The sequence below is a fragment of the Anser brachyrhynchus genome, assembly GCF_964034855.1.
Source record: "Anser brachyrhynchus genome assembly, chromosome: 4".
Lineage (NCBI taxonomy): Eukaryota > Metazoa > Chordata > Aves > Anseriformes > Anatidae > Anser > Anser brachyrhynchus.
In genome coordinates, this window is record NC_137698.1 from 71,352,429 (window position 1) to 71,379,007 (window position 26,579).

The window sequence follows — 26,579 nt, forward strand, 5'->3', positions numbered from 1 at the left end:
ATTCCTCTGACAAAAAAAAAAAAAAAGGCTTCACAAGCTTATTTTTATTGTTAATCTTCATAGTCCAGCCCACGAATTAAAACGGTTCTTGCAGCTGAGTCATTAGACAGCAACAATGAAATGATTGTTAAAACAATAAACTTTGTAACAACGCTGTCTTTTAGGATGACATAAGATGCTCGCAATCCAAGTTTAATTGTATTGATGCAGCAATCTTATTCAAGAATCACTAAACAACCACGAATTCCTAATCCCCAACAACATCAGTAACACAGCAACCATCTGCCAGCATAAGATTTCCCATTGTGGGGGCTGCATTTCCTATTTACTTGGTTCCTTCTCAGTAGCAGCTTAAAATGATGCACAAGGGTTTCTTTTCTGTCCTTCTCCAATTACACAATTTCCCCTTTCTTTATAACAGACAAATGTTGCAGTTCATGGTTACTACAGGGTGCAGGCAGGGGGGTTGTTGCATTCTGAGAGAAACAGCGGTTCTTGTGGCTATTAGTTATTTATTTTTTCTATTTCAGGAGTAACCAGAAATCAGAGAAGGGATTCTACTGTGTTTTGGAGTGCACAAACGTACCTTTAAATCTGTCTCCCATTAAGGTCTGAACTGATCATCCCCTAAAGAAAATATTACATAAAACACAACAGGAAGCCCAGAGAAAAAGTGGGTGTTTTTTTGTTGTTTTGTTTTTTGTTTGTTTTTTTCTGTGTTGTTTTTTTTTGGAGCCGTAAGTAGAACATTAGCCTAATTCAGAAGGATGTTATCTTCATACGGCACTGTTCTGAGTTTAGAACTCTAATTAATTTCATCCGCCGGGCCTGCGCAGCGTACAATTAAACGTTTATGAACTTCACGAAGCTCAGCACCCCCGCCTTCACGTGCCTGGCTGCCGGGGATGGAGACCGCAGGTGACGCGACAAGATGAGCCTGTGGGTGAGGAGCAACCCCAAGCCCTCCTGGCCCTGCCCAGCCTCCCCACGGCCATCTCCTGAGGCCGTGCCGTGCCGTGCCGTGGCAGCAGGGCTTTGGCGAGCCCGCAGGACTACATCTCCCAGGGAGCCTCACAAGGCCGAGCCGAGCCGTGGCGAGCCGTGGCTGTGCCCCGGCGGCTCAGCATGGAGAGCCCGGCGGTGACCTTCACGCTGGCTTACGTGGTGTTCGCCGTCTGCTTCGTCTTCCCCCCGGACGAGGTGCGCTCGGCGGGGCTGACGGTGCAGAGCCTGCTGGCCGCCTGGCTGGGCAGCGAGGACGCGGCCTTCGTGCAGTACCACCTGCGGCGCAGCACCGGCACGCTGCTGGCTCACTCCCTGCTGCCCCTCGGTGAGAGACACGGCTTCGGTGGGGCGTAAGGGGCTGACACCCGCCTCCCACCCTTGGGTGCGGGAAGGTGGGCGAGCTCCCTGACGGCGGGCGGCTTGGGAACGCGGCGCTTCGCTGCGGGAGCTCTCCGGCTTCTGTGGAACGCTAAGCTTTGAAACTACCTGGCTGCATCCGTGCTGATACAAAAAAAAAAAAAAAAAAAGAGGTTTTTATTTAATCAGGAAACTCAAATCAGCTTCCTTGAGTGATATATTTCTAGTAAAACTCAGTGACAGGTAAGGGTGCGAAGTATGAAATTGCTTAGGACGACAGATACCATCCTACAGCTGTCCTGGGGGTGAGCTCACTGGCTAGATTAACTGTAAGATCCAGGGGTGTGTCTTTACGTGCGTACTTAACTGCTTCCTCTTCCTTGCAGGTTATTACCTTGGTATGTGCTTTGCTGCACCTGAAAAACACCTTTATTTTTTCTACCTGGCTTCAAGTGGATGGAAAACTTTCTTGTTTTTCGCCGTTCTCTTTCCAGCGGTGGCTGGTGCCCTGGCGTATTACTGGTCACGGAAGGGTTGGAATAACCATCCGTTAGCCCGGACGCTCGCTGTTCATGCTCTCCCACAGTCAGGATGGAGGGCAGTGGCTTCTTCCATCAATACAGAATTTAGGAGAATTGACAAATTTGCTACTGGAGCCCCAGGAGCGAGGGTGATCGTTACGGACACATGGGTCATTAAGGTGACCACCTACTGTTTACATGTTGCCCAGCAGCAGGACATTCATTTGACAGTGACAGACTCCAGACAGCATGAGCTCACCCCAGACTCAAATATGCCTGTGCAGTTCCTCACCATCCGTGTTGCCAGTATTAATCCCTACGTGAAGGCGTTTGATATTCGGTAAAACAAAATATACTACCCTGTTATGTTATATATATATGGTATTTGATGGTGCTAATGGAGCGTGTTTGTGGCAGATCTGAAGTCTCCTTGCTCCCTGCCTGGTGTTGAGAGATGCTGCGAGCACAGTTCTACCACACAGTGTGTCGAAGAAAGATTGTTTAGAAAGATTCATGTACTTAAAATAATAAATGCACAACGGTTAAACAGAGGGACTGCCCCGTTTGGTACTCTCTTAGGAAAAGGGTTGTTCTGGATGCAGAAAGAAGTAACTGGAAAAACTTAGGTGAAAGGTGAAGAATAGGAAAGAAAGGGAGAATCTCTGAATCTTTGGTCTCACAAATTTGGGGAGTGAAGAAATAGTGATTTGTCTAAAACTGGCTGTTGTTCACCTGTGTCTTTTTTTTCCCTCTCCTGCTCAAGTCTTGTAGCTTTGTCACTGGACAAAAGAGATCTCACTGAGCAAGCCAACTATCCTTAAAGCAAGGAAATAATTTTGGTCCATTTATGATTTATGCATTCTCATAGCAGTAAATCATAGTAAATGTTCTGTGAACTGTTATGGATTGTTTGCCCAGGGCCTGTGCTATTTTTTAGCAGTCTTTCTGTGTAGCTGGGCGAAAGTACAAGATCTGCAGAAACCTGTAACACTGATTAGAACGGTGCTAAAGTCTTTGTTGTTCTTGTGTCATTAAAAGGAGTGCACAAAGCCATGTTTGTGCTCCTGCAACTACATATTTGAAAAGGTATTTGAATGCCTGTTTGCTGTAAATTTGTAAGTCAGCAGCATGTGTTTACCAGGTAACTAAAAGTAGACATTACCAGACGTTTAGGTGAACAGAGGGGTCCTGGCAAGCATGAGGGAGGCATGAGATGATTGTATTAGACATCCAGGTGAACGGCTCAAACTTAGAGGTTAGCTCAGGTGAGCATGACAGAATCCAATGAAAAGAGGATGCTTCTACAGGCCTGTGAGAGTGGTGACCAAATAAGTATTGAACAACTAAATGATCTTCTTCTATAAGTGCTTCAGTGTCAGCATGATAAAAAACTACGTCCCCTGCTGAGAAAAGTGTGACTTCCTTGGCAATTCCTTTTAGGGGAAAAAAAATCCAAAAACCCAAATTCTGTGGCTGAACAGAACGGCACCAAGAAGACTGTTTAGAATTTCTTGTAATAAGACATGTCAAAAAGAGCAAATCAGTTAGACTGCAGTCATAACAGTATTTAAGAAGAGTGCCATAGGACAAAAATCCCTTTTTTAAGGATATAGGATCATTGTATATATGCAGAATCAGAAGTAGATACAGTGGGATGTTTCTGAAAGAAAAATGCTTTTGTGTAGGCAGGCCATGTTTCTCTGCGTGTTCAGTGTGAGTTCATTCTCTGGATACAAAGGTCTCTGTTATTTGCACAGACACTGTAGTCAGCAAACTACGTTATCCTACAGCAGTTAAAACAATGGAGACCACCAGGAACGAAAGCTAAACTGGCCTTGCATTGCTCTGTGCTGCAGGAACCGAGCTAGTGGCAGAATGACCGAGGAATTTCAGGGCGATGTTCCCAGGGTTCCTTCATGAAAGCTGTTTAATGAGTGGAAACACTGAGATGGGGACTTCTGAATCTACAGTTCAGAGCTGTTACATTTAAAAGGGTAACGACAGTAACGTGTCACTACAGGATCTGTACAAAGTCTGGTGCCACGTAAGGCCTGTGCAACTCTCTTAGGGAGACTTATTTTACTAGAGGCAACCTAGTGTGAAACACAGCCTGCTGCTGCCTTAAATCAGAGCATGTCACATTCAGCAGCCGTTTGTAGCCTTGTGAAATTACAGTTTTAATCTATAATTGTGTCACAAAGTCACAGACACTGATACCAACTGACATTCTTCTGATACTTACATGTACTGTTTCGGTATGTGATACATGCCTCATCATATAATAATTGTAATTTCTGTCCTCAGGAATTAATGAACTCTAGGGAACTATATATATTATTATAATGAACTTGTTCTATTGTATAAGTAAATAGGCATTAAAAAGATGGACAGAAATTGTGCATGCAGTATTTTCTAGTTAAAGTATGATTTATGTACCAGTATTACTTCTATTCATGCTAATGACTTCAAAAGCCTTCCTTTTATGATGTTTTAGCTGATCTCTGGAATACCCTGTTGGCAATCTGATAAGGGTATGATGAAGAACCGGCTGGACATGAAGCCTGAACTTACTTATATATGCAGGTTGGGATCCAGGCACGATGACATCATGTTTCAAGTTGTATCAGAAACAAACAAACAAACAAACAGCAAAATAAAATAAAATAATTGCTGTCATATTTATTCTGACCAGTATGTACCAACCTACATGGCTTTTCTGCGTATTCACTAGTCTGATGTTAATCTCTGCAGTGTACTATCAAGGTATTTGAATGGATAACCAAGGTAACATTTTGTTCCATCTTTTCTTCTTCAGGCTGAACTCCACAGAGTATGGGGAGCTCCGAGAAAAGCTCCGTGCTCCCATCATCAATGCAGCTAATGTTGTGATCCATCAAAGCCTCAGTGATTTATTTCTAGAAACCTTTACTTCTCTGGTGGAAATTAACCAGCCTTATTCTGTTCCAAGCACTCAGGTGAGACCTTCTATCTGTGTGAGACTGTAATAATTATATTTTTGAATATAGGTGAGCCTGTGATTACTGTAATTGGTAACTCTGTTTACTTAGGGCTCACCTGTTTCAGTAAACATTTATTATGTAGATCCGGCTGCTGCTTCTGTTCCTTCTACTAAGAAATGAACTGTATTGTGAACATTACATTTTTGAGACATAAGAAATAGCACAGTAGAAGAAAGTCCCCTATAATAATTTCCATAAAACTTTTACTTGAAAACATTTGGGTATGGTGAGGTTGTATTTTCAGAAGGTTTGCAGAGACCTAGAATAACAGCTGTTGTTACTGTGCTTTAGGCAGTTTGCTCTATTACAGCTTGCTTTTCTAGACAGCCAGGTTTTGCTGGATCTTCTCCTCTAATAAATTAAAGATACTTAACTGGGGCTTGCTTTAATTGTAAATAAGGCCATGGAGTCCTTCCTTCAGTAGCATTTGTGGAGACCTGGTTATTATTATACTTGTGCTGTAATCATAAGCGTGACTAAAGGCAATTGATTGAACTAGCTCTGGTGACCTTGCAGTGAGACTGTGGCAGATGTGCCAGCTAGTGGAGTGAGTACTTGATACCGTGGGCAGTATCATGCAGCTTATATTATCTGCACTGCATGGTTACGTGCAGTAGGTAAAATAAAGCCGGATCAGACATGTCTGCACATGGTGAGGTTGTGCATTCTGATTGCAGTGCCAGCAAACAGTGTGAAGACATAAAAAAGAAAAGATACTATTTATTTGATAGAGTTCCTTTCTTTCAGGGCTTTTAATTTGTGACATATTTAAGTGTCAACTGAGCTACTGAATTTTGGTTTGACATTGATTAAAAAATGTAACAAAATAATATGATGCAGACATTAAAAATACGTGTGATTTTTCCCTACTCTAAAGCTCCATGAACGTATTGAAAAAGTTAATTAATCTTTCTGCACTGGAGTTTTTCCTGCCCAAAAACTAAGATAAACTCTAATTTCTCAAGCTAAAACCTTATATAGCCCCTGAAAGAAGCAGTCCTGCATCCTACACTCTTCCTTTCTCCATGTTGACACAAGACTGTCAGCAGTGAACCTGACTGAGGGAAATGACTGAGGTGTAAAGAGGCTAAGAAAGATGACTAGTTTTTGTCTGGATCTGTTCCACAATCAAACTGCCTGTGTGGTTAAAGGAAAATGTGCTTTGGAAGTGGTAGCCAGAGACCACAAAACAGAGCTGCTTTTTGTTATATCAGTGCTATTTTACATCAATAGTATGGCTTTACCCTGCTGTGAGGATAGTTTTGTAAATGCTAGTAAGCACTTCAAAGTTTTTTCATTTATGCCATTAAAAAACTTTTAAAAGGTAAGTGATGAATAAGTATTTCCATTTTTTTAATATAAATACAAAGTTAGGTGTTAAGATGCCTTTCTCAGAACTTTATAAATCCATGATAGCAGTATGAACAGGATTCACGTCTCCTTGCCTGTTCAGTGTGCTGTCTTTTGAACTTCATCAAGTTCAGGGAGAGCTTTAGCTGGAAGACACAAGGGAAATGCTTATCATTGTTTATCAATTAATTAGTGGCAGAGGGGTAGGAATTAGATGATCTTTAAGGTCCCTTCCAACCCAAACTGTTCTATGATTCTAATTGCTAAAACACTTCAGAGCAAGATGATCTCCGTATGCAACTGCAAGCTCATGTGGCATAACTAACTGTGGGGAAATATCAATCATTCTAATATTTTCCAAGAAATATTAAGTAAATTTCTGGTTCCTCAAGACCAGTGCCTGTTGATTTCAGGAGACCCCATATTTCCTGTTATTTATGTCTTTTATTTACAAACATGGAACATAGGAACCACTTGATGTAACAAGTGGTGAGAACTGTTTGCTTTGCTTATTTTCCTAACTGTGTATTTCTGTGTTATTTGAAAAAGAGCATGTCCGAATGATAAAGATGGCTGCTTGTTTACCTTAATGTGCCTGCTGTATTCTGGAAACAGGTGGAGATCTTCAGAGACCTGAAGAAAGTCTGTTTTCAGTCACTTGTGCTTAATCAGTTTCACGCAGCAGTTCTGGAATTTCTGTCTATAGAGTAAATTTGTTCTCATTCAATAGTTTGTGTTCTCATGGAAGCTCTGGAGACTGGAAGCACATGCCATCTTCTGATGAGGCAGTTTTGCCTTGAGGCTCTGCCCAGCTCAGGTTGCTGCTGTGCTTGTATGCAGATAATTTTCAGAAAGCCTTCTGAAGAGCAATAGCAAGCCTTTGTGTGCAGTTCATAGTTTTGACATTATTCTCCTTCAGGAGCTGGAGCCATGCATAGGGTGTATGCAGACTATTGCAAACATCAAGCTCATCAAGAACTGCCAGGAGCCAAATGAAGGGGAATGCCAGCAATGCTACTGTCGTCCTATGTGGTGCCTCACCTGCATGGGCAAATGGTTTGCTAGCCGACAGGATCAGCAGCACCCAGAGACCTGGCTGTCGAGCCGTGTGCCTTGTCCAACTTGCCGAGCCAAGTTCTGCATTTTAGATGTTTGCATAATACGATGAATAATACTTGGATATGCTTTAACTTTTTAAATCTGAAGGTATTTCATAGTGGTTTTGGTCAAACGGCCTGTTGGAATTTTCTTACACTTCACATTCTACAGGAATTCAAACTCCAGAGCTTTCTTTTACAGCCTTTAAAATGGATGTTGATCTTTTCAGTTCCTTTCCATTTTTACCTGTGTCTTTGTTTTTTTTATTCATCAGTTTCTGGAACTGCAATATTTTGTTTATGTCGTGGATGGAATAAGGTTATCCCATCCATGTTTGCAGTAGTATTCTCTTTTCAACATAGGTATTTCTGATTCTTTCATAAAGGGCTAACTGAAAAAAAAATGACTTTGGTTAGTCTTCATTGATACCTTTGTTTTTATTTAATCTGTTTGTCAAGTTATTATTCATCTTGGCGAGTGTTCACCAAGCAAGTATTCCAGTTGAGTTCCTTCTGCTGGTCCCCTCCATTTGTAAAGGGGATGGGTTTCTGTAAACTCAGGAATTGAATTCCTGAAGATATGCAATTCCCACAGGGACTTTTTATTCCAACTGCCTCTAGTTTATTTTTTGATGGACGTATTTATTTCAAACAACATAAGGATTCAGAACCGTACCCTGCTTACTTACACTGCTAGTGCTGTGCGTCATTAAATCTGTTGGTTTCCAGGAGCTACATTGCTTAGGGTTTCAGTGTTTTCTAGATGATGGATTTTTTTCTACATTTGAAATGAGCGCAGCAAATATCCAAACCATCAAATTACTCTGAAAGAGTGCTCAGCTTTTTCAAAGCCTTTAAGTTTTGAAAGGTAACCTTTTCCCTGAAAGAGATGCCGGGATCACAGAGGTATAAGTTGCCATGCTAGATGCCCCAAGAATGACCATCATTCATTTCACTAATCAGAATTTTTCAGGTGTGCACTTTCAAGACTGCTCATAAGCAGTATTCAGTGTTTTAACATTCAGAGGGTACTGATGCACACTTCGGGATATGGTCTGCACCACGATAATTTGCAAATTTAAATCAAAGCATTTTCCATAAATTTAAGAGAGTCCTTCTCCTGGACCTAAATGCCATGCTTACTGTTTTGTATGTCCATCAGACCCTTCATGAACAATTGCTTGTCACAATGCTTGGTGAAAAGCTTCAAGGTGCTGGAGAATGTGTGTTTGAGTTCTCACACTGATCTGTGCACTGCAGTGGCTGAGATGCAGGTATTTGCTTATCTAGGTAGTCCATCTCAGAGGGGCAGTACCCTCTGGCAGACAGGTGGGGCAAATGGTGAGAGAAAGAAGTCATTTAATGCTTTGGTCTAGGAGAATGAAAGCCCTAATGCTTCCCTTATATAGTGTGTAATCAGAAGGTTCTGTGAATCAGAAGCACAGGTAACATGCCAGTGGCTAACTGAAAAAGTCTTGACGTCCTTGAGAAGCAAGACTGCTCTGAGAAGGAATAGGTAGCAGGGTGTTAAAAATGGTACAAGTACTGGAAGTGCAGCCACAAAAGATTTTGCTAGTATCAGCCTAGCCATAGGATGTATGCTGAATGCGCCAAACTCCAATTAAAGTAATGTGGTCAGGAAATGGTTATGTATGTGGCTTTAAGCCGTGTTTTGGAGAGCGAAAAGGAATTGAAAACAGATTTGACAGCATCATTTGAGATCTGACATACTATATTGTATTGCTGGTGGAGGAGCTTTTTTTTCTTGTTTGTTTGTTTGTTTTTAAATTTGCACTTATAAAAGACCAAACTTGAGTTTAAGGACACTAACTGAGTATATCTCAGTTGTTACATACACAACTTTTACTACACAGTTATCTGTACTGCCTATTAATAAGAGTGGTTTTTTTGGTTTTCATTACCTGTTGTTTCGGATCATAAAGAGTAAAAATTTAACACTGAGACTGGCAGTACGATTTTATCTTAAATGGCATGTGCCATCTGAATAGCATAAAATTGAGTTTCGTTTTTGTTGTCAAGTCTGAAAATTAGTAGAAAATCAAGGAGCTGATGAGTGAATTTTCCAGTACTTTTGTAGAAAAGTTATTTGGAAGTATGAAGTAGTCTCTCTGCAGGACTTTTTTAACCTTTGAAAGAGTTCTGCAGGGCCGGCCAGGTGGTATCACCTGACATGCACCTTCTTACTATACAGTAGACTTTATAAATAAGAATTTTGAACCATTTACTTAACGGTAAGTTTGCATAATATGGCACAGATATAAGGGATATGGTCCTTGAAATAGTTGCAGAAGGGAAGGTAGGATTCTGGACTCTGTCACTGACAGTCAATTCCTACATCTCTTTTCCTGATTGGAATAAAAATATTTATTGTAATGATGTATGAAGTTAAAATCATAAAGGCCTTGAGAACTTTAGACAATAAGCACATGTAGTTGCAGATATTTATCAAAAAAAAAAAAAAGTCAATTGCCAGTAATATCTCATGTAGTAAAAGCTCTGGTCTCCCAATTGCTTGTGCAGTAGTGTTTTTCTTTAGGTAACTCTATCTTCTTTGTATCGATTTTTTCCTTTCCGTGGAACTTTGATTTTACCCATCTTATTTGTTTTGCCAGTATGACAATATAGCAAAGTAATAGTCATAAATGTATAATACTGTTGCATCTTTTTTATGGTAGTGTTCTGTCCACAGAAGTGCCTCTAAGAAAACTTTGTAACAATTACAAAAATAAAATAATGATTTATGTTAATAATACTGCCTGTCTTAAATTCCTTAAAACAAGCATTTTTTCAAGTTTAAATTCTTGTAGTAACCTGGCATGTCTCCAAAGCTGGTAAGCTTCTTAAAGGCTATGTTACAGAACTAACTTGTTAAAAATCTGTATGACATTTTCCTCTAAGAGAGTAGAAGGAAAAACCATGACAGGTTTCTTAACACAGGTCTTCTGATAATCTTATTTGTCTTGCATAATTCACTGAACATGAAATTTATATAGCACAAAAATAGGAATTTGTCTTCGTGATAGCTTCAGGTCCTCATTCTGCTTGCAGTAAAAAAATAAATACATTGCCTCTCACCCAACCATGATATGTTTCTTAAAGGTAGGGGTAGGGTTTAGAATTGTTTTTTTTTTTACAGCAATTTTCTAAGAGAAAAATGAACTGAGTAATGTTATGGGCTAAAATATTTACTTTAAGAATAAAAACTTCTTGAATTAGGAGTGACTTAGAGTTCCTTTTTCAGCTGCGTGTATGTTCTTCCACATCACTAACCTGTAGGTAGGTAATGTTAGTAAACTGCAGTACATTATGTAATGTCATTACATACAGTAAGACAACCTATATGTGGCTGCATAGTGTCGGTGTAAATACCACATGTATGTAGACATATATAGCCCAGATTTCCATATGCACTGCAGCTGAACAGGTGTTTCTGAGAACATGGGCAGTGGCTACATGTATTATTTATTTCCACAGTTGTGATTTGTTTGTTTTTCTGTGATTGTAACATTCCAGATAATATTGACAAAATGTTTGTTAGTGACAAGCATGATTTGGTAACCCACAAAAGGCACGTTGTCTAAGCAGGATATAGCTGGAATCCATGCTATAAATGCAGTTGTTTACCAGGAGGCTTGCCAAAACCTGCAACAAGAATACCTGATTATTATGTGATCACTTCCAATTGAGTATTTTTGTTGTGCTGAAGTGTTGTAGACTGCAGCTATGTAGCATTCCAGTCAGCCTAAACTTACGTGAGCAATTGATGAGTGACATTTCTTAAGAAATTTTGACTTTGAGTCATTTGAGGAGGTGAGATATGAACATTCAAGCTCTGACATGCACTATGAGACATTTTCTTCCAAAGATATATCACAAGGTTTGTTATTTGTGTTGCTTTTTTATCCAGTGTATCTATTTTAAAACAGAGTTATTGAATAGCCTTTAAGTTAAAGGCTTAACGACTACAGGTAGTTCATTTTAAAACTTTGTGAAGAGATGAATAAAAATACAGTCGATTTTATGCAAGAAAGACTATTGTTTTTCATTTTTAAGTTATGTTTAGCAGTTAAAAACTGTGTGTGGGTGGAAAGCAGACCGATTTATTGGTGTGGTTTTAGCTCAGAATGTGACAGTGGAATAAGGGCTAACATTCTCCTGAAGGACCACTTGATAATTCCTTCTTTTATACACATTTCCCTAGTATAGTATGAATGAGGAAGGCTGCATAAAATAAGTCAAGCGAACGCGGCCCGCTCTCCGGCTCCCCTCAAGCCGCCATTACCGCGGCTGCGCGGTGCGCCAGGCCGGCAGCCATGTTCGGCGGCGGCGGCGGGGCTCGCCTCAGCCATGTCGGGCGGGCGGCGGGGGCTGCCGCGCCGCACTGGCGGCGGGGGGCCCGGCGGGCTGCACAGGTGGGAGCCGCCGGGGAGGGCTGGGGGTGAGGGTATGGCTCCTTCAAGGCGGCTTCTGTGGGGGAGCTGGGGTTGTGTGTGGGGCTCGGTTCGTGGTCGTGAGGAGGAAAGGTGCTGCTTTGCCTTGGTGGTGTGTTTTGGGGTCAGCGCTGAGGGGCGCGGGGGTTTGGTTGGGGTTTGTATGCTGCTTGTTTCAGGTGTTTTAATTGGGTAGTCATTGTCACGGGTGACTAGGGAGGCGTTTTGTCTTTTAACCATCTTTGTGAAAAGGAATGTGTCGAAAGCGTCCTTTTGCCTGGATTCACGATGAGGAGTAAATGTGGTGTGCGAGTGACTTTGAGCCCTCTGGGAGCCGGGACCTGCCACAGCGAGTCTGGGTGGAGGAAGAATGCCTAGGCTGTTAATCCAGGATTACAATTACAAAACCCTTTTCCTCGCCGCTTTCACTTTTTGACTTAAAAAGGTGCAGTTACCTTACAGGGACAGGGTCTGTGTGCCCGGAGTGTGGAGCCGGCAGCACGGGCTCATCCTCTCAGGGAGGTGCTGGCAGACCTGATGGTTCTTACCCCAGCAGCCAGGGCTGTGAAGCTGTTTTATTTAGTAACCTATCATTTAAGATGTCAAAGCCGCCAGAACTGAGGAGGAAGGCAAGGAAAAATTAGGTAACTTAATCCTTCAGCAGTCCTCGGCTGTCCTTTCAGTCTGTTACAAGTGCCCCACGCTACCTCCTTCTGTGCTTGTGAGGACCCCAAGGCAGTGTCTGGTAAACTATTTCCTGTGTAAAAGTGTTTCCATGTCAACGTTTGACGTAGTTCTCTTTAAACGTGCTGTTTCCTGTGTTGAAGCGATAATTCTGTATGTTTGGCTCTTCCAAGAGTTAAATGATGAATAGAATAGTATATAAATGTAAAGTGATGTGTTGCAGACTGTGAATTTTGGCACATGTCAGCAGTTCTATAAACACATATTCAAGGTCTTCAGTTGTGTTTTCCCCCTATTTTATTGCAAACAGAGAAAGGGTACTTCTGCTTTTCTAAAAATGAACAGTCTATTTTAAAATTCAGCTGTCATAACTGCAATAGTAAAAGACCCTTTTCTCAGTAATTGCATTGTCTAACACACTAAGTTAGCATCGCTTGAATGAATAATTTGGCACAAATTGCATATCTCTGTGCCAAAGTAATCAGCATTTTGTAACTATAAATGATGATACTGTGTTTTACATAGTCAGTGTTCAGTGACTCCCTGTGACTTGATGAAAATTCTTATTTTCTAGTTATATGCAAGATCCAGACTGCTGGCAACGAGAACAGAAATGTAGAAGCTGGAATGGTTCAGATTCTTTGGGGACTGGTGAATATCATTGCAGACATTTAGACCACTGGCTGGAGGGGTAAGGAATACATGTCAAGTTTGTTTAAATACTCACTTGGCACACTTGTCTTCAGCAATTTGACGAAGCTTGGGATGTGATTGAATTAAATGTTTTCTTATAATGCCATAGCACAGAGTTAGCAAACTATATCTGCGACAGTAGACCATTCAGTTTGGCTGATTGAAATACATGCCATCACATCAGCAAGTAATGCTTATGAAAGAAAGAAATGGTATATACTGAGGCAGTAGCTTAAGCTCCTTATTATTGATGTTTTCAGTGTTAGTATAAAAATCCATGGAAGCTATGTGCTGTTAATTTTTATGCTTAGCTTGTTTGTACATATTTATGTGAGTGGGGCAAACAATGATGGAGTCTCTTCTCTTGACAGCGCATTCAGCTTTACTGCAATTTTTAGTAAATAACAATTTCCTTTGCAGTCTAGTGTTGGTAATAACTTGATGAAATTAAATATTATGGGTAGGTAGTTCCATGAGTATTTTGCTTTGCTTCTTGGATATTCTAGACTAAAGACCTCAGGCAGAACAACTGATTGCAATTGGTGTCTTAATGTCTGACAGGAAGTATGAGAAGTGGTGAATGCTTGGGTACCTGCAGAATACTGCATAGAACGTAAGTTAGGAGAGGTTAAATATTTTACTGAAGATACATGACGACTTCTGTGTCCTTTGTACATCTCTGAGTACTGCATTATACGAAGGTGGCTCATATAATTTCCGATTGTATGTTTGATATTGTTTCAGTTAATAAATAAATCATTTGAAGAGGTTAGGAAAAATAATCTTACCTTCAGGAGTGTTTCCTATGTCTCTGACGCTGTCATTAAAAAAAATAATAATAATTGCATGTTATGATTGTGAATCAAAACAGATGTGTTAGCAATATTTTAGGTTTTTTTGGTTGAGTAGGTAAGTTGAAGAAAAAGTTCTTTTTAGTTGAGTAGGCTGGATCTTCATGCCATGTAGTGTTAAAATTATTTTAACAGCATTGATGGTAATTTCAACTGTTGATGCAAAACAGTTCAGGGAAGTTAGACTGTAAACTAAATCTACTTTATTTTACTGTATGTTAAAAGTTGAGGCATTAGTGCTGAAAGAAGTGGACAGACTTCAGTGTGAAAGGAAAAGTTCTGACCGCTTTAGAATATTGCTTCATTATCCAGTTTTCAGTGTTTCCAGTTTTCATTATCCAGTTGTACTGTGTTTTTTAACTGTAACTGGTGTGTGTCACTTCACTCAGAAAATATAAATCCACTAGTTATTAAGCAGCTTCCTGTCTCCCTTCTTGTCCTCATGTAGCAGAGTTTACATTTTTGAAATGGTGTGCCAGAAAAGTATGAGATGTTACAGGTGTCTGTCAGGATCTTAGTTCTGCTTTGGTGATGGACGTATTTCTAATCTACTCCATTTCTCCTGTGCTTTATGAAGTCCTTTGCCAATGAAAGATATTTGACCTTACATAATTTCATTTATTGTTCTCTTTGATGAAACTGCAGTAGAGAACTACTTGCAGTAGCTAAGCTGGGAATGTTTTAAGAGATTAAGGTCTATGTTTTGATATAAAACTTTGACTGTTTTCTTTTCCTGAAAAGGTAAGCCAATTATTTTACATCGCCACAGAAGGTGACAAGCTGAGATGTTTTAATTTGTTTGACTTTGAACTGAAATGGAGTAGGAGCACTCTCATGGTATCACAGTTAGGGAGGAAGCTGTGTTTGTCCACCGCTGAAGGTTCTGTCACTTAAATACATTTGAGCAACAAATGTTCATATAGAGTTCTGATTTTACAGCTCTATGACAGCAGAAAATTCTCAGCCTCTTTATAATTGCCCCGACTGGGAAGATGGAATTGAAGAAGGCAAAACAATGAGAACGTCGGCTAGGAAAATGACAAAGTAAGTATTGAATAATTACTAAATTACTGTTGTGTGGTTTTAGCAATAACCATCTGATGATTTTCAACTACTTCACATGCATTAACGAAGACTTGAAATACGGACAGGCTTTTTCATATCAAGCCTGAAGGAAACCTTAAGTAGAGAGTAGCCTGGAGAATTCAGAAACTGTTTGTGTGATCATTGCAAGTTCTCTTCCTTTTCAGGTTAAATTTTGTATTCATTACAATTGTCTGTACAAGAAAATAGAGATAGTGAGGTGGGAAAATGAAAACCAATTTTCTAGGCTTAGAGAAATGGCTATGAGGTCATTCAAGCCTTTACATTATCCATCTTGTTTTACTGGGTTGAAGATTTTTAATATATACTAGGAGGTTGTTACACATGTATGCAATAATCATGCACAACTTGATTTCCTTGTTGTGGGACTAGCCGTAAGCTTGTTGTAAGGCAGCTCTGGCACTAAGTAGCATTAAGTATATGTCTGCTTATTACAAACCCGAGCAATTGCATTAACCTAGAAAACATTAGTCAGTTTGTTCTAGTGGCTGCTTTGGTTAGTCCAACTTTTAGCTCTGTAAACTAGAGAAGTAAGAGTTGTGCCCGCTGTCTGTCATTGCAGTTGCAGACTATATGTTTATGTGACCTGAAAAGCACCTTAATAGCTCTACAACAGTCTCATTCTAACTTTTATTTTTAAGTTCCGTTTCAAATGATTCTGCTAATCCATCTGAAAGGGAAACAGATGAAGTGGTTCTGAGGAGAAGACAAAAACAGATCAATTTTGGAAAGAACACACTTGCATATGACAGATATATTAAAGAAGTTCCGAAGTAAGTTGTACCGTGTTGCACATTTCCAAATACTTTGTTTTTTTTTCCTGACATGTAGGTCAGCACACAGCTTTAGTTTGCTTGAAGTAATAGGAATGATAAGTGAAGAAAACTTGAATCAATTCTTTTCCCTATAGAGAAGCCAGGTATTTTTTGTATAGGAGCAAGATTAGTTAGTGAAGATTTAAAGCTAAATATTGGATTTGTGTATTGCTGTTGGTATAGTGGCAATCATGCTTGGAAAAAAAAAATCTGCATTAATCGGATTTTTAATGAGACCTTTCTGGTGACTGTTGGTAGGCCATTATGAAGTTAATTGATACCAGGAAATGCTGTCTTTGAGGAATGAATGAAGCCTTGAGTTTAAGTATTGGTAAGAGCAACCAATCTTCAATGATTTGTCAGTAACTAACTGAAACCAAAACTTGGATTTCTTGTCTCCTTTGTCATTCCACTTAGAGCTTTTTTATATGAATTGTGGAAGTTGAAGTCTTTTTAGCTAGTCCCCTCTGCTTACTGCAGACCTATCAGGATACAGAAACTACTCTGCAGTAACATGTGGATGTGCATCTGTGTTCTTGGTTTTTAGTTTTGGGGGTTGTTATGTAGAGTTTTTGGTTTTAATGTGACTTGATACTTAGAGTTGCATTCTCTCGATTCTGCCTTGAAGAGTCTATGGTGAAAATTGCCAGTGCAGTGAGTGCAGCAAGCTTTCTGTTGAACAAAATATTAAAAACTTGATTAAATATCAACAACAGATGTCATAAATGATCACAGATATTCCACAATATCATGATCGCATCTTCAGTAAAGTTCTTTCTTCAGCGTTGCAGACTGCCTTCTGAATTGTGGTTTTGCTTGTCTCTGTGTCATCAGTGATAGGACTGCAGCCAGTCTTACAATGGTGCCTGGCTGCTGTGTAGCTGTGCTGTGATCAGTTAAATTGTAGGTGGAAAATAGGAAAAGGTGAGAACAACATTGAGGAGGGGAAAAAAAATGGGTGAACTATTTTAAAAGTTTTCTGAGTGGCATTTTAACAGGGCAGTTAATAATACTGTTCTTAAGCAGGGATCTGTTTATCTTACAAAATGATAGCAAAACTGCTGTGGATGATTATATTCATCTGTGAAGGTGGTAGGGAGAACTACTTGAGGTAAAGGTTCTTTGTGTCATTTAAAGCATGATTGCGTTTTTGTTCCTATGAACAGTATTTTGTACTGGAGCCAGGGTTTGAGTGAACTTACCAGTGGTGGTCAGGGTCTGGGTTGGAGGCACCATCTGAGAAATACTGCCTCCGGTCACTGGTTGATCCCAGCATTGTTACAGCATCTGCCCAGTGGTGATTCAGGAAGGGCACACCATTTGTGTATTACCTGGAGCGTGTTGGTACACGGCTCTCCACGCTCCCAAAGGAAAAATGCTATTTAGAAGTAGAGCAATCCACCTTGTAATAGTGCGTGGAAAACAGTGGAAGACAGTTCAGTGAAGACACTTGTGGGTTGACCCCTGGCAGCCACATACCCACACAGCTCCTTGCTCACTGCCCCTTTCCCAGTGGCATGGAGAGGGAACAGGGGGAGCAAAATTAAGAAAAACTCATGGATTGAGATCAGGGAAATTTAATAGGTGATGGAAAGGAGGAGGGGGAAACTTGGTGGATGCAAAGGCCATCACTTACTGCCTCCCACAAGAACACTGATAGTCTGCTGGTCTCTGAGAAGCAGCCACTTTGGAAGACGCGTCCTCTTCTTCCTCTACCCCAGAGCTGGATGTTATATAATATGGAATACTGCTTTGGGCAATTTGAGTCAGCTGTGACAGCTGTTTTCCCCTCTTCTTGCCTGCTCCCAGCTTACTGGCTGCAGGACGGAGCTGGGCAGATTAGGGAAAAAAAGAGTCAAAATATTAGTAGTCAAAATAGTAGTTTCTTATCAACATTGTTTAGCCGTAAATCTACAACGCAGCACAGAGGGGTTCCTATGAAGAAAGCTACCTCCATCACAGCTATGCCTAGTACAGTAGTGAGTACAAAGAACCTGGACGAGATTCACAAAGTTTGAGATAAAAATATCCAGAGGCTAGGATGCTATTGAGGTATGTTTCTTTGGTTTCATGTTTGTGTGCAGCCAGTAGGCAGCTGCCTTGTTGTATTGCTGGACTGGATGAACCTCTGGTCTGATTCAGTGTTTTGTTGTTGGTTGTGCAGTCTGTTGTCAGCAATGCTTTAGAATATACCTATCTCAGTGTAAGTGTTTAGAAATAGGAAAGCTATTAGACTACTGCTGCTTGCTTTATCTGATGGACAGGACTTTTTTGAAGAACAAAAATAATATCCTGAAGTACAAACATTACTGTTCACAGGAATCAACGAATACCAGGAGTGCATCCTAGAACACCCAACAAATTTAAGAAGTACAGCCGTAGATCCTGGGACCAGCAGATCAGGCTGTGGAAGATAGCACTGCACGCGTGGGATCCTCCTAGTGAAGAGACCTGGGATCTGCAGCCAGTGTATGTATTGGTGAATTGGTCATCACGCCTACTGCTTCACAGGAAGACTCTGTGTTTCCTTCAGTGTTCCTAACTGGGAGCAGGAGAAGAAATGAGTCTCAGACTCAGGAATGGGAGCCTACTTGAAAACCTTGTTTTAATTTTTGAGTTCTGTTAATCTTCAAGTCCATTTTATTTAGTCTAAATTCATCTCCAGTGAATTTCCTTCCACTTGAAGGAAGAACGCGTTTGGTCTCTTTGCGGTAGTACACACTATTCCCCTGTGTATTTACACCAGTCATCACAAGACAAAATTATCTTAGAAAAGGATAAGCATAAGTAGAAATCTGGTCGTTACTGTTCCTTGACCTTGACAAGCTTTCCATCTTTCCTTTTTCTGTTGTCAGCAGAACGACTGTCCTGTGATAATGATACATGAGAGATTTCAAGAATTCTGTGAAGATTAGAGTTTTGTGCTCTTTGCTGGAGAGTGGCAACTGTGTTGAAGATGGAAAATTATTTTTTTTCATACCTTTGAATTTTTGTAACAAGGCTAGCTTCATTCACTCACACCACTTAACATTTTACAAGTTTTGGACTAGTAAAGTGGGAGTAGAAGAGTGAATGTACTTTTGTAAGCACTGTAACTGCAGTGTGTAAATAGTTTTTAGCTGTGTTGTGATTAACCTGCAGTGGTTTGCACCATTTGGGTGTTGTATCAGATGAGCCATTGACCACTTCTTAGGTGTCTTCTTCTTGGAGCAGTAAGCTAGTTGGGTAGTATTTTAAATCCAGATTTTTTCTTTGTTCTGTTTTTAGTAATACAGAACCCTCAGGCAGCTCTCAGGAATGGTTTTGTGGAGATCATGATGATTCTGTTTTCCCCATATTTGATGAAAAACTGAAGAGAAATGAGTGTGGAAACCAACACAGACAGACAGACTATGCACCGGAGAGGTATGAAGTAAAACTTCTTTGATCAGCTTACTGAGATAACTAAATACACGTTGCTGCTGTTAGTTTTTTTTTGTAGGAAATGTTTTGTGAGAGAGCAGTTGATGCTGGGACTGAGCTTCACATTTACACTGCTGGATGTAGGCCATCTCTGGTACAGAGCATTGAATGTGGGAAAACTACCAGCATTACAGAATTGTATGATGAACAGCAGAAGAGCAGCATTCTTTCTGCTTCTGTGTTTTAGCAGTACTGTGCTTGTCAGCAGAACAGCAGGGAGTGTAAAACTGAAGCACCTCATGCACTTACCTCTATTCTACTGAAGTACGTTGATCGGGGGTTGTGTGTGCTGAAAATGGTTCCACTTCCAAGCTCACTGGAGTTTCTTGGGCAATTCCGACTGGGTTCAGTTTTCAGAATACAATGGAGTGATTACCAAATTTGAGCCATTTTCTTCTTCGGTATTCCTCTGTTATGACTGAAGGATCACACCACGAAGAAAAAAAATCTTCCCGTGTGTCACATGCCGTTACTTTGCAAAACTGATAAACGTTTAAACACAGATGAAAAATACTGTGTAAAAATCCACATCTTATTTTTGTAGTTCCTGCTCTCCTGATTGTTCTCCGGTATGGAAACGCAGAAAACGAAACAATCCTGACCCTTCTGTGGTTTCAAAGGGCAAAAGCCATTATATGCATATGTACCATGCACTGGAAAGGTATGAAATGATTCTCCATGTGGTGATGCATTCATATTACAAACAGACTTTTGGAATATAACTGGAATTTATCCTTCCATTTGCTAATAGCTCTAATTTTACGTAAACATGTGCAATTTAATGAGGACAGGAAATCATTCCAGAATAATTATGCTGTATAATTGGAGATACATACAGTGTTCTATTGCAAAGTTGAAGAAAACATCAGGAGATACAGCACAGGTTATTTTGGGGCAGGTGTTCTCTTGTGTATATGTTTAGGTGACATTAATGTCTTGCTCTTGATTCCACGTGGAATGTGGTTTCTGCTTCAGTGGTTGTAATTTTGAAATTATTGTGGCTCTGCAGTAGTTACTTCTGTACGTGTTACATGCGCTGCATTCTACCTTTTGGCATGCAGAAGTTTGGCTATATAGAAGTTAATGAATGTTATAGTGAAGGAATGGAATGCACAAAATGCATTCGTAAGTGTCAGCAAATATTGAAAGTTGCTGCCTATTAATTTACTACTCTGTTACATTTACTACAGATATTATAGAGAAATTGTGTTTATGAAAAGTTCTCTTTTCATATCCTTTCTGTATTTTGATTAAGCTTTTCCCTGCTTATGAAAGGTAGCATGAGAAAAAAGTGCTTCTGGAACAACAGAATTGGTGACCCAGCCTGGGACTAGGACAGAGTCAGTTTAATGTTCAAAAATGCCTAACAGAAAGGTAGAGTTTTTCAGGCTAAGACCTTTTTTGTTTTAAGTTGCTCAGGAATTAAATTTCTACTCTAGTGGTTGGTTTTGGTCTTATTTCTTACCCCTTCGTAGTTTTGGTGTAGAAGTCTTCTAAGAAAGTAAGTTAATAAAGGAGAGTGTGGTTTAGCTCTATATAAAGTTGTGTCAGCTCCACAAAAAAATGGAGCAATGATTTAAGGTGGGGGAGGGGGTTAGTAGTTTTTTTCCCCACACCTTAGGAAAAATACGGTCGTGTTTTTTCTCTGCTTAGCACCTTATCCTGTGAAGAATTAGGAGGAACTATGATATAAAAGCTCTATGGTGTCAGACCTTTTCGTTTTATTTTCAGTTTTACTGAAACAGGACATCAGAAGGCTTTTTCGAATTGTTCAGAGTGGGAGACCTTAGGCAACAATGATGAAGTAATGACAGTACAACATGGTATAGAAATAAGGTAAATACTATAATGATGATCTCTGTTAATTGTTTATGCTCTGAAGGTGTTCATGGCTTTTTTTTTAATCTTGCTTTTCCATCCCTGTTTAATACTGCTTTTTTCTCCTTCCTGCAACACATAGTTAATTTTGTTCATTGAATTTACTTGGCTTTTCCTAGTCTAACTCCCCACCTACTGCTTTCTGCAGTTAGGAAATGCTGTAAGATGCTGACAACCTTTCCCCGGTTGTCTTATGGAGAGCAATGGCAATTTGTAGAATTGGTCCCTGTGGTTGTTACCAGCCTGCTAAGCCTAGGAGCTGAAAAGTTGCTTCTCCTCAGAGGTGAAGCTGCTCTACAGCTGATAACAATGACAGTTCCTTGTTTTTATGCAGTGACCTGATTCCAGCGACTTGTTCCTCGGGATGGAATGATCAGAAACAGAAAAACACAAGCATCTTTCTGCCTGACAGCAAAACTTTCAGAGATTCAGACTGCAGGCTGGAGAGGTATAAAATGCAGCTTATCAATTGTTTTTTTTTCCCACGTATTAAGTTAGAAGCAAGCTTGCATTATTACTATATTCCAATCCAAGCTTTCATGATATTTTTTTTTATTATTGGTTTTAGGGATGTGTTGTGTGGTAAAATTCTATCCTTACTGTTCTCTTGTGATAGTCTATTAGATTAAGTAGGAGGTTGTCGCTGTTCTTAGTAGAAAAAGGTTACTGTAGTAAAGCCACCTAATCATTTTGAATTGAAAAAGGGATACAGAAGGAAAATATGTGGATTTTTATTTGTAGGCTTAAGCTTTGTAGCAGTTTACTGGAAGGACATCAGTCAGAATACTCTGAAAAGGGATGGGGAAGCACTGAAGAGAGAATAATGACAAAAAGAATTTAAATACCAAGGTGAGTTCATGGTGACTACTTATTTTACCTATTCTATTTCATTAGCCCATATGCAGCATTGTTCAACAGAATCCAACTGTTCAGCTCAAGCTGATCGGTTTCTTTTTTTATTCCTTTATGATAAGTATTTTGTCTCATCCTCCTGTATTTAATGCATTACCTTGAAAGTTCTAATACTTCAAACTTTATCAATTGACATATTTATCTGTTTGGTTAGAGAACATGTCTTATCGCCCAATTGCCATTTTTTTTGAAAACCATTTTAATAGCAGATTTTCTGCCCTTAGTATTTTGTGATGAAATCAACTCTGCGTTTGCAGCAATAGGTTTCAATGAAAGTTTTTTCTTTTGAACTGTAGATCCTTTTGATGCGTTAATAGGATGGTTTGTATCTTGAGTCAGTTTTATGAACATAGTATTTTATGTAATTTGATCTACGCTTAAGGAAGACTGAAATATGGAATAGGATACAGATGTCTTTAACAGTCATTATCATGAAATATATTGCATAATAAAATCATTAAAATATCGCCTCATTAAAAATATGCCATGTAACTAGTTTTACACTACTTAGATTTTGCATTCCCCTAGGAATACGAGGAAAAGGCAGGTAGCACCCTAATAAAAAAGCTGCTCTACTAGCATTTTTTTTGCTGTTGTCTCAATTGATTTTAAGTTAAATTCTTTCAGCATGACTAAAACCTAATGTGTTATTTTTTCTGAAGTGCTAATTCAGTATTTGTAAATATTTAGTCTGTCTTTGTATATAGAACTATCAAAGAAGGACTTTCCTCCTGTGGCAGAATGATTTGAAGAATAGGATATAGCACGAGATCAGCAGATCAAGACTTGGAAGACTGGTAAACTCTCATAAATTCTGCGCTGAAAGAAGAAGACATTTACAGTCAGCGTATGTGCAATCAGCACAAGGTGAAATGAGCAGGTGAAAAAAGCATGCATCTGTAATCAGAGTTGGGAGCTTTTCTGGTCTTCTGGGTAGTCACTTGATATTTACCTGCTTTGCGGTTGTCTTGGTTTTAAACAGGGCTATAATGATTGTTTATGCTCAGTGGGTTCGTAATCACTCATTCTAATTGAAAAGCTATCTTTGTGACACACAAAATACGGAAAGTGAATTAAATAGCTTCTCTCTGAGATAACACCTAGATTGCCTGGGATACAAAGATCAATATTCAGAGAGAGACAATACCTTTTACAATAGTTTTCAGGAGTGATGAACTCTAGCTCTCAAATGGCAGGAGCTTTCTGACTTATGTGTGGAAAGCGAATGTTGCTTTAAAACCAGCTTGTGAGTTATGAAGGAGAACCCCACTCCGCCCCATTTTTTAAAATTTCTACTTGGAGTTTTAGTCTCGGGAAAAAAAAATAAATGGAGCTGTTCTGAGCCCCGTTACATGGCTATAATTTTGAATGCATCTGGTTGATTTTTAAAGAGAAAGAAAAAAAATAATTTGGACACGTCAGGAGTGTGTTGATTAGAATTGAGAGAAATGTATTTTGTGAATTAGTAAATATTTAGGTGAAGATGGTGTAAGGGGTTGGGATATAGGCTCACTTCATTTTCTTATTGGCGAATAGTTTAGTTGTATCAGGTGTGTGTTCTTTTTACGGTAAGTTACGTTCTCAAAGTGTTCATGCAGCCTGTAACACTTCCTTTAGTATGGGAAGTATGGCTTTGTGTTTTACACTGTGCTTTAAGTTCACCCTGGGCAACGCTCTGATCCGTTTCTTAGTACTGTAATACCACAGCTTAAGAGAGTAAATGTTTTACTGTTAATTACTAGATATATTGTATTTATAAAACTATCTGCCTTTTGTTTAGGTTTCTCCAGATCTTTAAGGATAGATTGTCTTCTGCGAGCTCTGCCTCAAGTGTAAAACCTCAAATTTCATTAAGCTTTGCTAAGATGATGATGGATGTTCCTTAAAGTTTGAGAGACTGTTTCTTCTTGACCTGCACTGACAGATGACTTGCATCATACTGTAAAGGCTACTTCAGTTGATGGCTCTTGCTGTTGCTATTTGGAGACGATGATGCTTAAAGTGAACTGTTTTGCTGGTGAATTGGTCCAATATTGAGTCAGAATGAAGAATGCTTCCTGTTAAACCAAGGACTTAAACCCTCTTTCTTCTACTGGACCAGAATTGTACATGCAACCTGGAGAACTGCTTCAAAAGAATGTAGATAATTCCAGCCTTTCTTCAGTTGCTAAAAACAGACTGCTTTTAACTTTTGGTGATCATCTCTTCAGCATATTTTCCGTTCTCTGAGATAAAACATGTTAAGCTAGCATCTGCCTAAGTGAGAGGAGAGAAAGGGAAAGGTAGATGGTTTATTTGAATCAGCTCTGTCTCTTTGAGGGGATGAGTGATTGTCTGAATACCTGGATTTCACTTTCATGTGTGTTGCAGCATGTCCTAAAAAAACAATCTGCTGAAAGTGGATGAGGTCAGTGGTATTGTTGTTACAGGAAATGGAGGAGAGCCAGCAGTACTTGGCAGGTTTGGGGCTGCTCTTGGACATGGGGTGTCCTGGCTAAACTCCACGATGGTGCTGATTCTCCCTTGCTCTACCTTTTTTTATCACTGTGCTGAAAACCTCAAAAGCGAGGGCTGTGGCTCCAGTGGAGTTTAGACCAGAACTATGTTTCAATTAGAAGAATTTTTTTACAGACCTTGTGACTTATGTAGCATGTATTGAGGTACAAGTGTCTCTTAGAGCTGGGAATTCTCTTTGCAGTAGCTCAGCTTTGCTGTTGCAGCCCTTCGTAAGGCCTCTGCAGAAACTGTGGCCTAGGGATGGTGCACGGTAGCTTTGTTGTGGGGCTTGCCATGTACCCGAGGGCCAGAAACCAGCTGTTCTGCTAAAGCAGAAGTAAGCTGCTTCCTCAGGAACTACTTCCAGTCCCTTCCAAAACCATATTTCCAGTTGTTGCTAAGATCTTTTCCAGGTGAGTTTTTGCAGAATTTCTGTGCTTTTCTGGGATTTTCAGACACATTTTCTGATCTGTCCAGTGCATCAGGAAAACCTGACTGCAAACTGCATTGTTGCAGTGGGCTGGAGCATTAGCTTGCCTTTGCTAAGGCGTGCCACATGTGTAGAAATTTGCTACAGTGTTTTTTTTTTTTTATCACGAGTTTGACAGTTCCCAGCAAAGAACAAACTTTGATTACGCAGGGGAATATGTGCTGCTGCTTTAACAGGTGTATGTTAGGACTGGTCACAGCTACTGCTCAGTGGTAAGGATGTCCTTTTGGCTCTGTGCTCTGTTCCCAAACACAGGAAGAGGCTGAGGCCTTTGCTACCTAGAAAAAAAAAATTACTTAACCTCTCACCATTGTGGGGTGGAGGGAAGCTGCCTGTGGGTTGGTGAGTTTTGTCCTGTACAGTTCCTGTGGCTGTTGGGATTCTGCCATCTGTGCTTAGGCACGGGGTTCGGTAGTATCCCAGCACAAGGTGGCTCAGTCACATACTGCAGAGCATGGGGTGTGTATACGGGGTACAAATCTGTACAGCACCTTTTAAAGTAATATTTAGAGCATCGTTGTTCCAGTGTGCATGTTTCCACGTGCTTTATGATTGTAAATATGAGAATGTTATGTTTTTGGCATATTTATGCAGAAGAAATAAAGACTTTAAAAATCTCTGTTAGTTGTTTTTCCGTGTTGGATTTGTTGGTGCTTCATTATGAAAGGAGTGTGTGGGTTCAGTAGTCTTTTTGTTTGCTTTAGGGTGTTTTTTTTTGGATGGGGGTCTAGTTCTTGCTGAAAGGGGAGGGAAGAAAATTTGCAGTACGTTTGGATTGGGTCCAACTCCTCAGTTTGTATTTTGACATCTTGTCATGAGCTTGCATTTAATGCATTGTAGCTTGGTGGTAGGGGGCAGCTGAGGTTCCAGAATCTATTCTACCTGGAGAAAGGTGTCCTTGTGGAGCAGGTGGAGCTGTCACTTGGGGGTAATAGGCTATCATGAAATGTTTCAGCTCATCTGTCAGAGCCCTTAAGCTTTTGTCTGTGATAGGTGGGGTCTGCAGCTGATCTATGGACAAAAATCCATAGGATTTGTAATTAGTAAGTCCTTAATGTGTATTTCTTGGTTGAAGATACTAAAACTAGGAATAGAATAACCAATCTGCCTGTGGCAGTTACATTTTGGACAGGCTTCTTCCCTGATCCAGGTTCCACACAGTTGGACGAGCTATGATAGCATAATGAAGGGAATGATACTGAGCAGATAAGGTTTGAGCTCTACTAAAGTCATCTCCTGCAGTGCTGCCACTGGATATAGAACCATTTTAACACCTTTTAATTAGCAACACCATCAGTCTAAATAGAGCAGTTTAAACTTGAATGCAATCCATCCATTTGCTTGTTTATCTATCCGAAGCTATTTGACATAAGGATTTATAACGCAGGCAAGC

At 39.9% G+C, this 26,579-nt stretch overlaps 1 protein-coding gene across 12 annotated transcripts; it reads left to right on the plus strand.

Moving 5' to 3' along the window:
- The first annotated feature begins 8 nt into the window (after positions 1–8).
- TMEM129 (transmembrane protein 129, E3 ubiquitin ligase) lies at positions 9–25,805 on the plus strand. 12 transcript variants are annotated; one of them, XM_080592211.1, is made up of 14 exons: positions 30–1,330; positions 1,749–2,223; positions 4,699–4,858; positions 13,060–13,176; positions 14,969–15,073; positions 15,775–15,906; positions 18,268–18,417; positions 19,216–19,353; positions 19,955–20,071; positions 21,142–21,246; positions 21,623–21,736; positions 22,030–22,137; positions 22,891–23,080; positions 23,981–25,805. In XM_080592211.1, exons 1-4 carry the CDS (start codon positions 1,126–1,128, stop codon positions 13,102–13,104), a joined length of 885 nt encoding a protein of 294 aa, XP_080448337.1. In that variant the 5' UTR covers positions 30–1,125; the 3' UTR covers positions 13,105–13,176; positions 14,969–15,073; positions 15,775–15,906; positions 18,268–18,417; positions 19,216–19,353; positions 19,955–20,071; positions 21,142–21,246; positions 21,623–21,736; positions 22,030–22,137; positions 22,891–23,080; positions 23,981–25,805. The 12 variants fall into 12 exon arrangements, with proteins under 12 accessions (XP_080448336.1, XP_080448340.1, XP_080448337.1 ...); XM_080592209.1 differs by lacking the exons at positions 30–1,330; positions 1,749–2,223; positions 4,699–4,858 and adding an exon at positions 11,623–11,783 and having other exon boundaries at positions 22,891–23,067; XM_080592213.1 differs by lacking the exons at positions 30–1,330; positions 1,749–2,223; positions 4,699–4,858 and adding an exon at positions 11,623–11,783 and having other exon boundaries at positions 22,908–23,080.
- Positions 25,806–26,579: the final 774 nt, after the last annotated feature.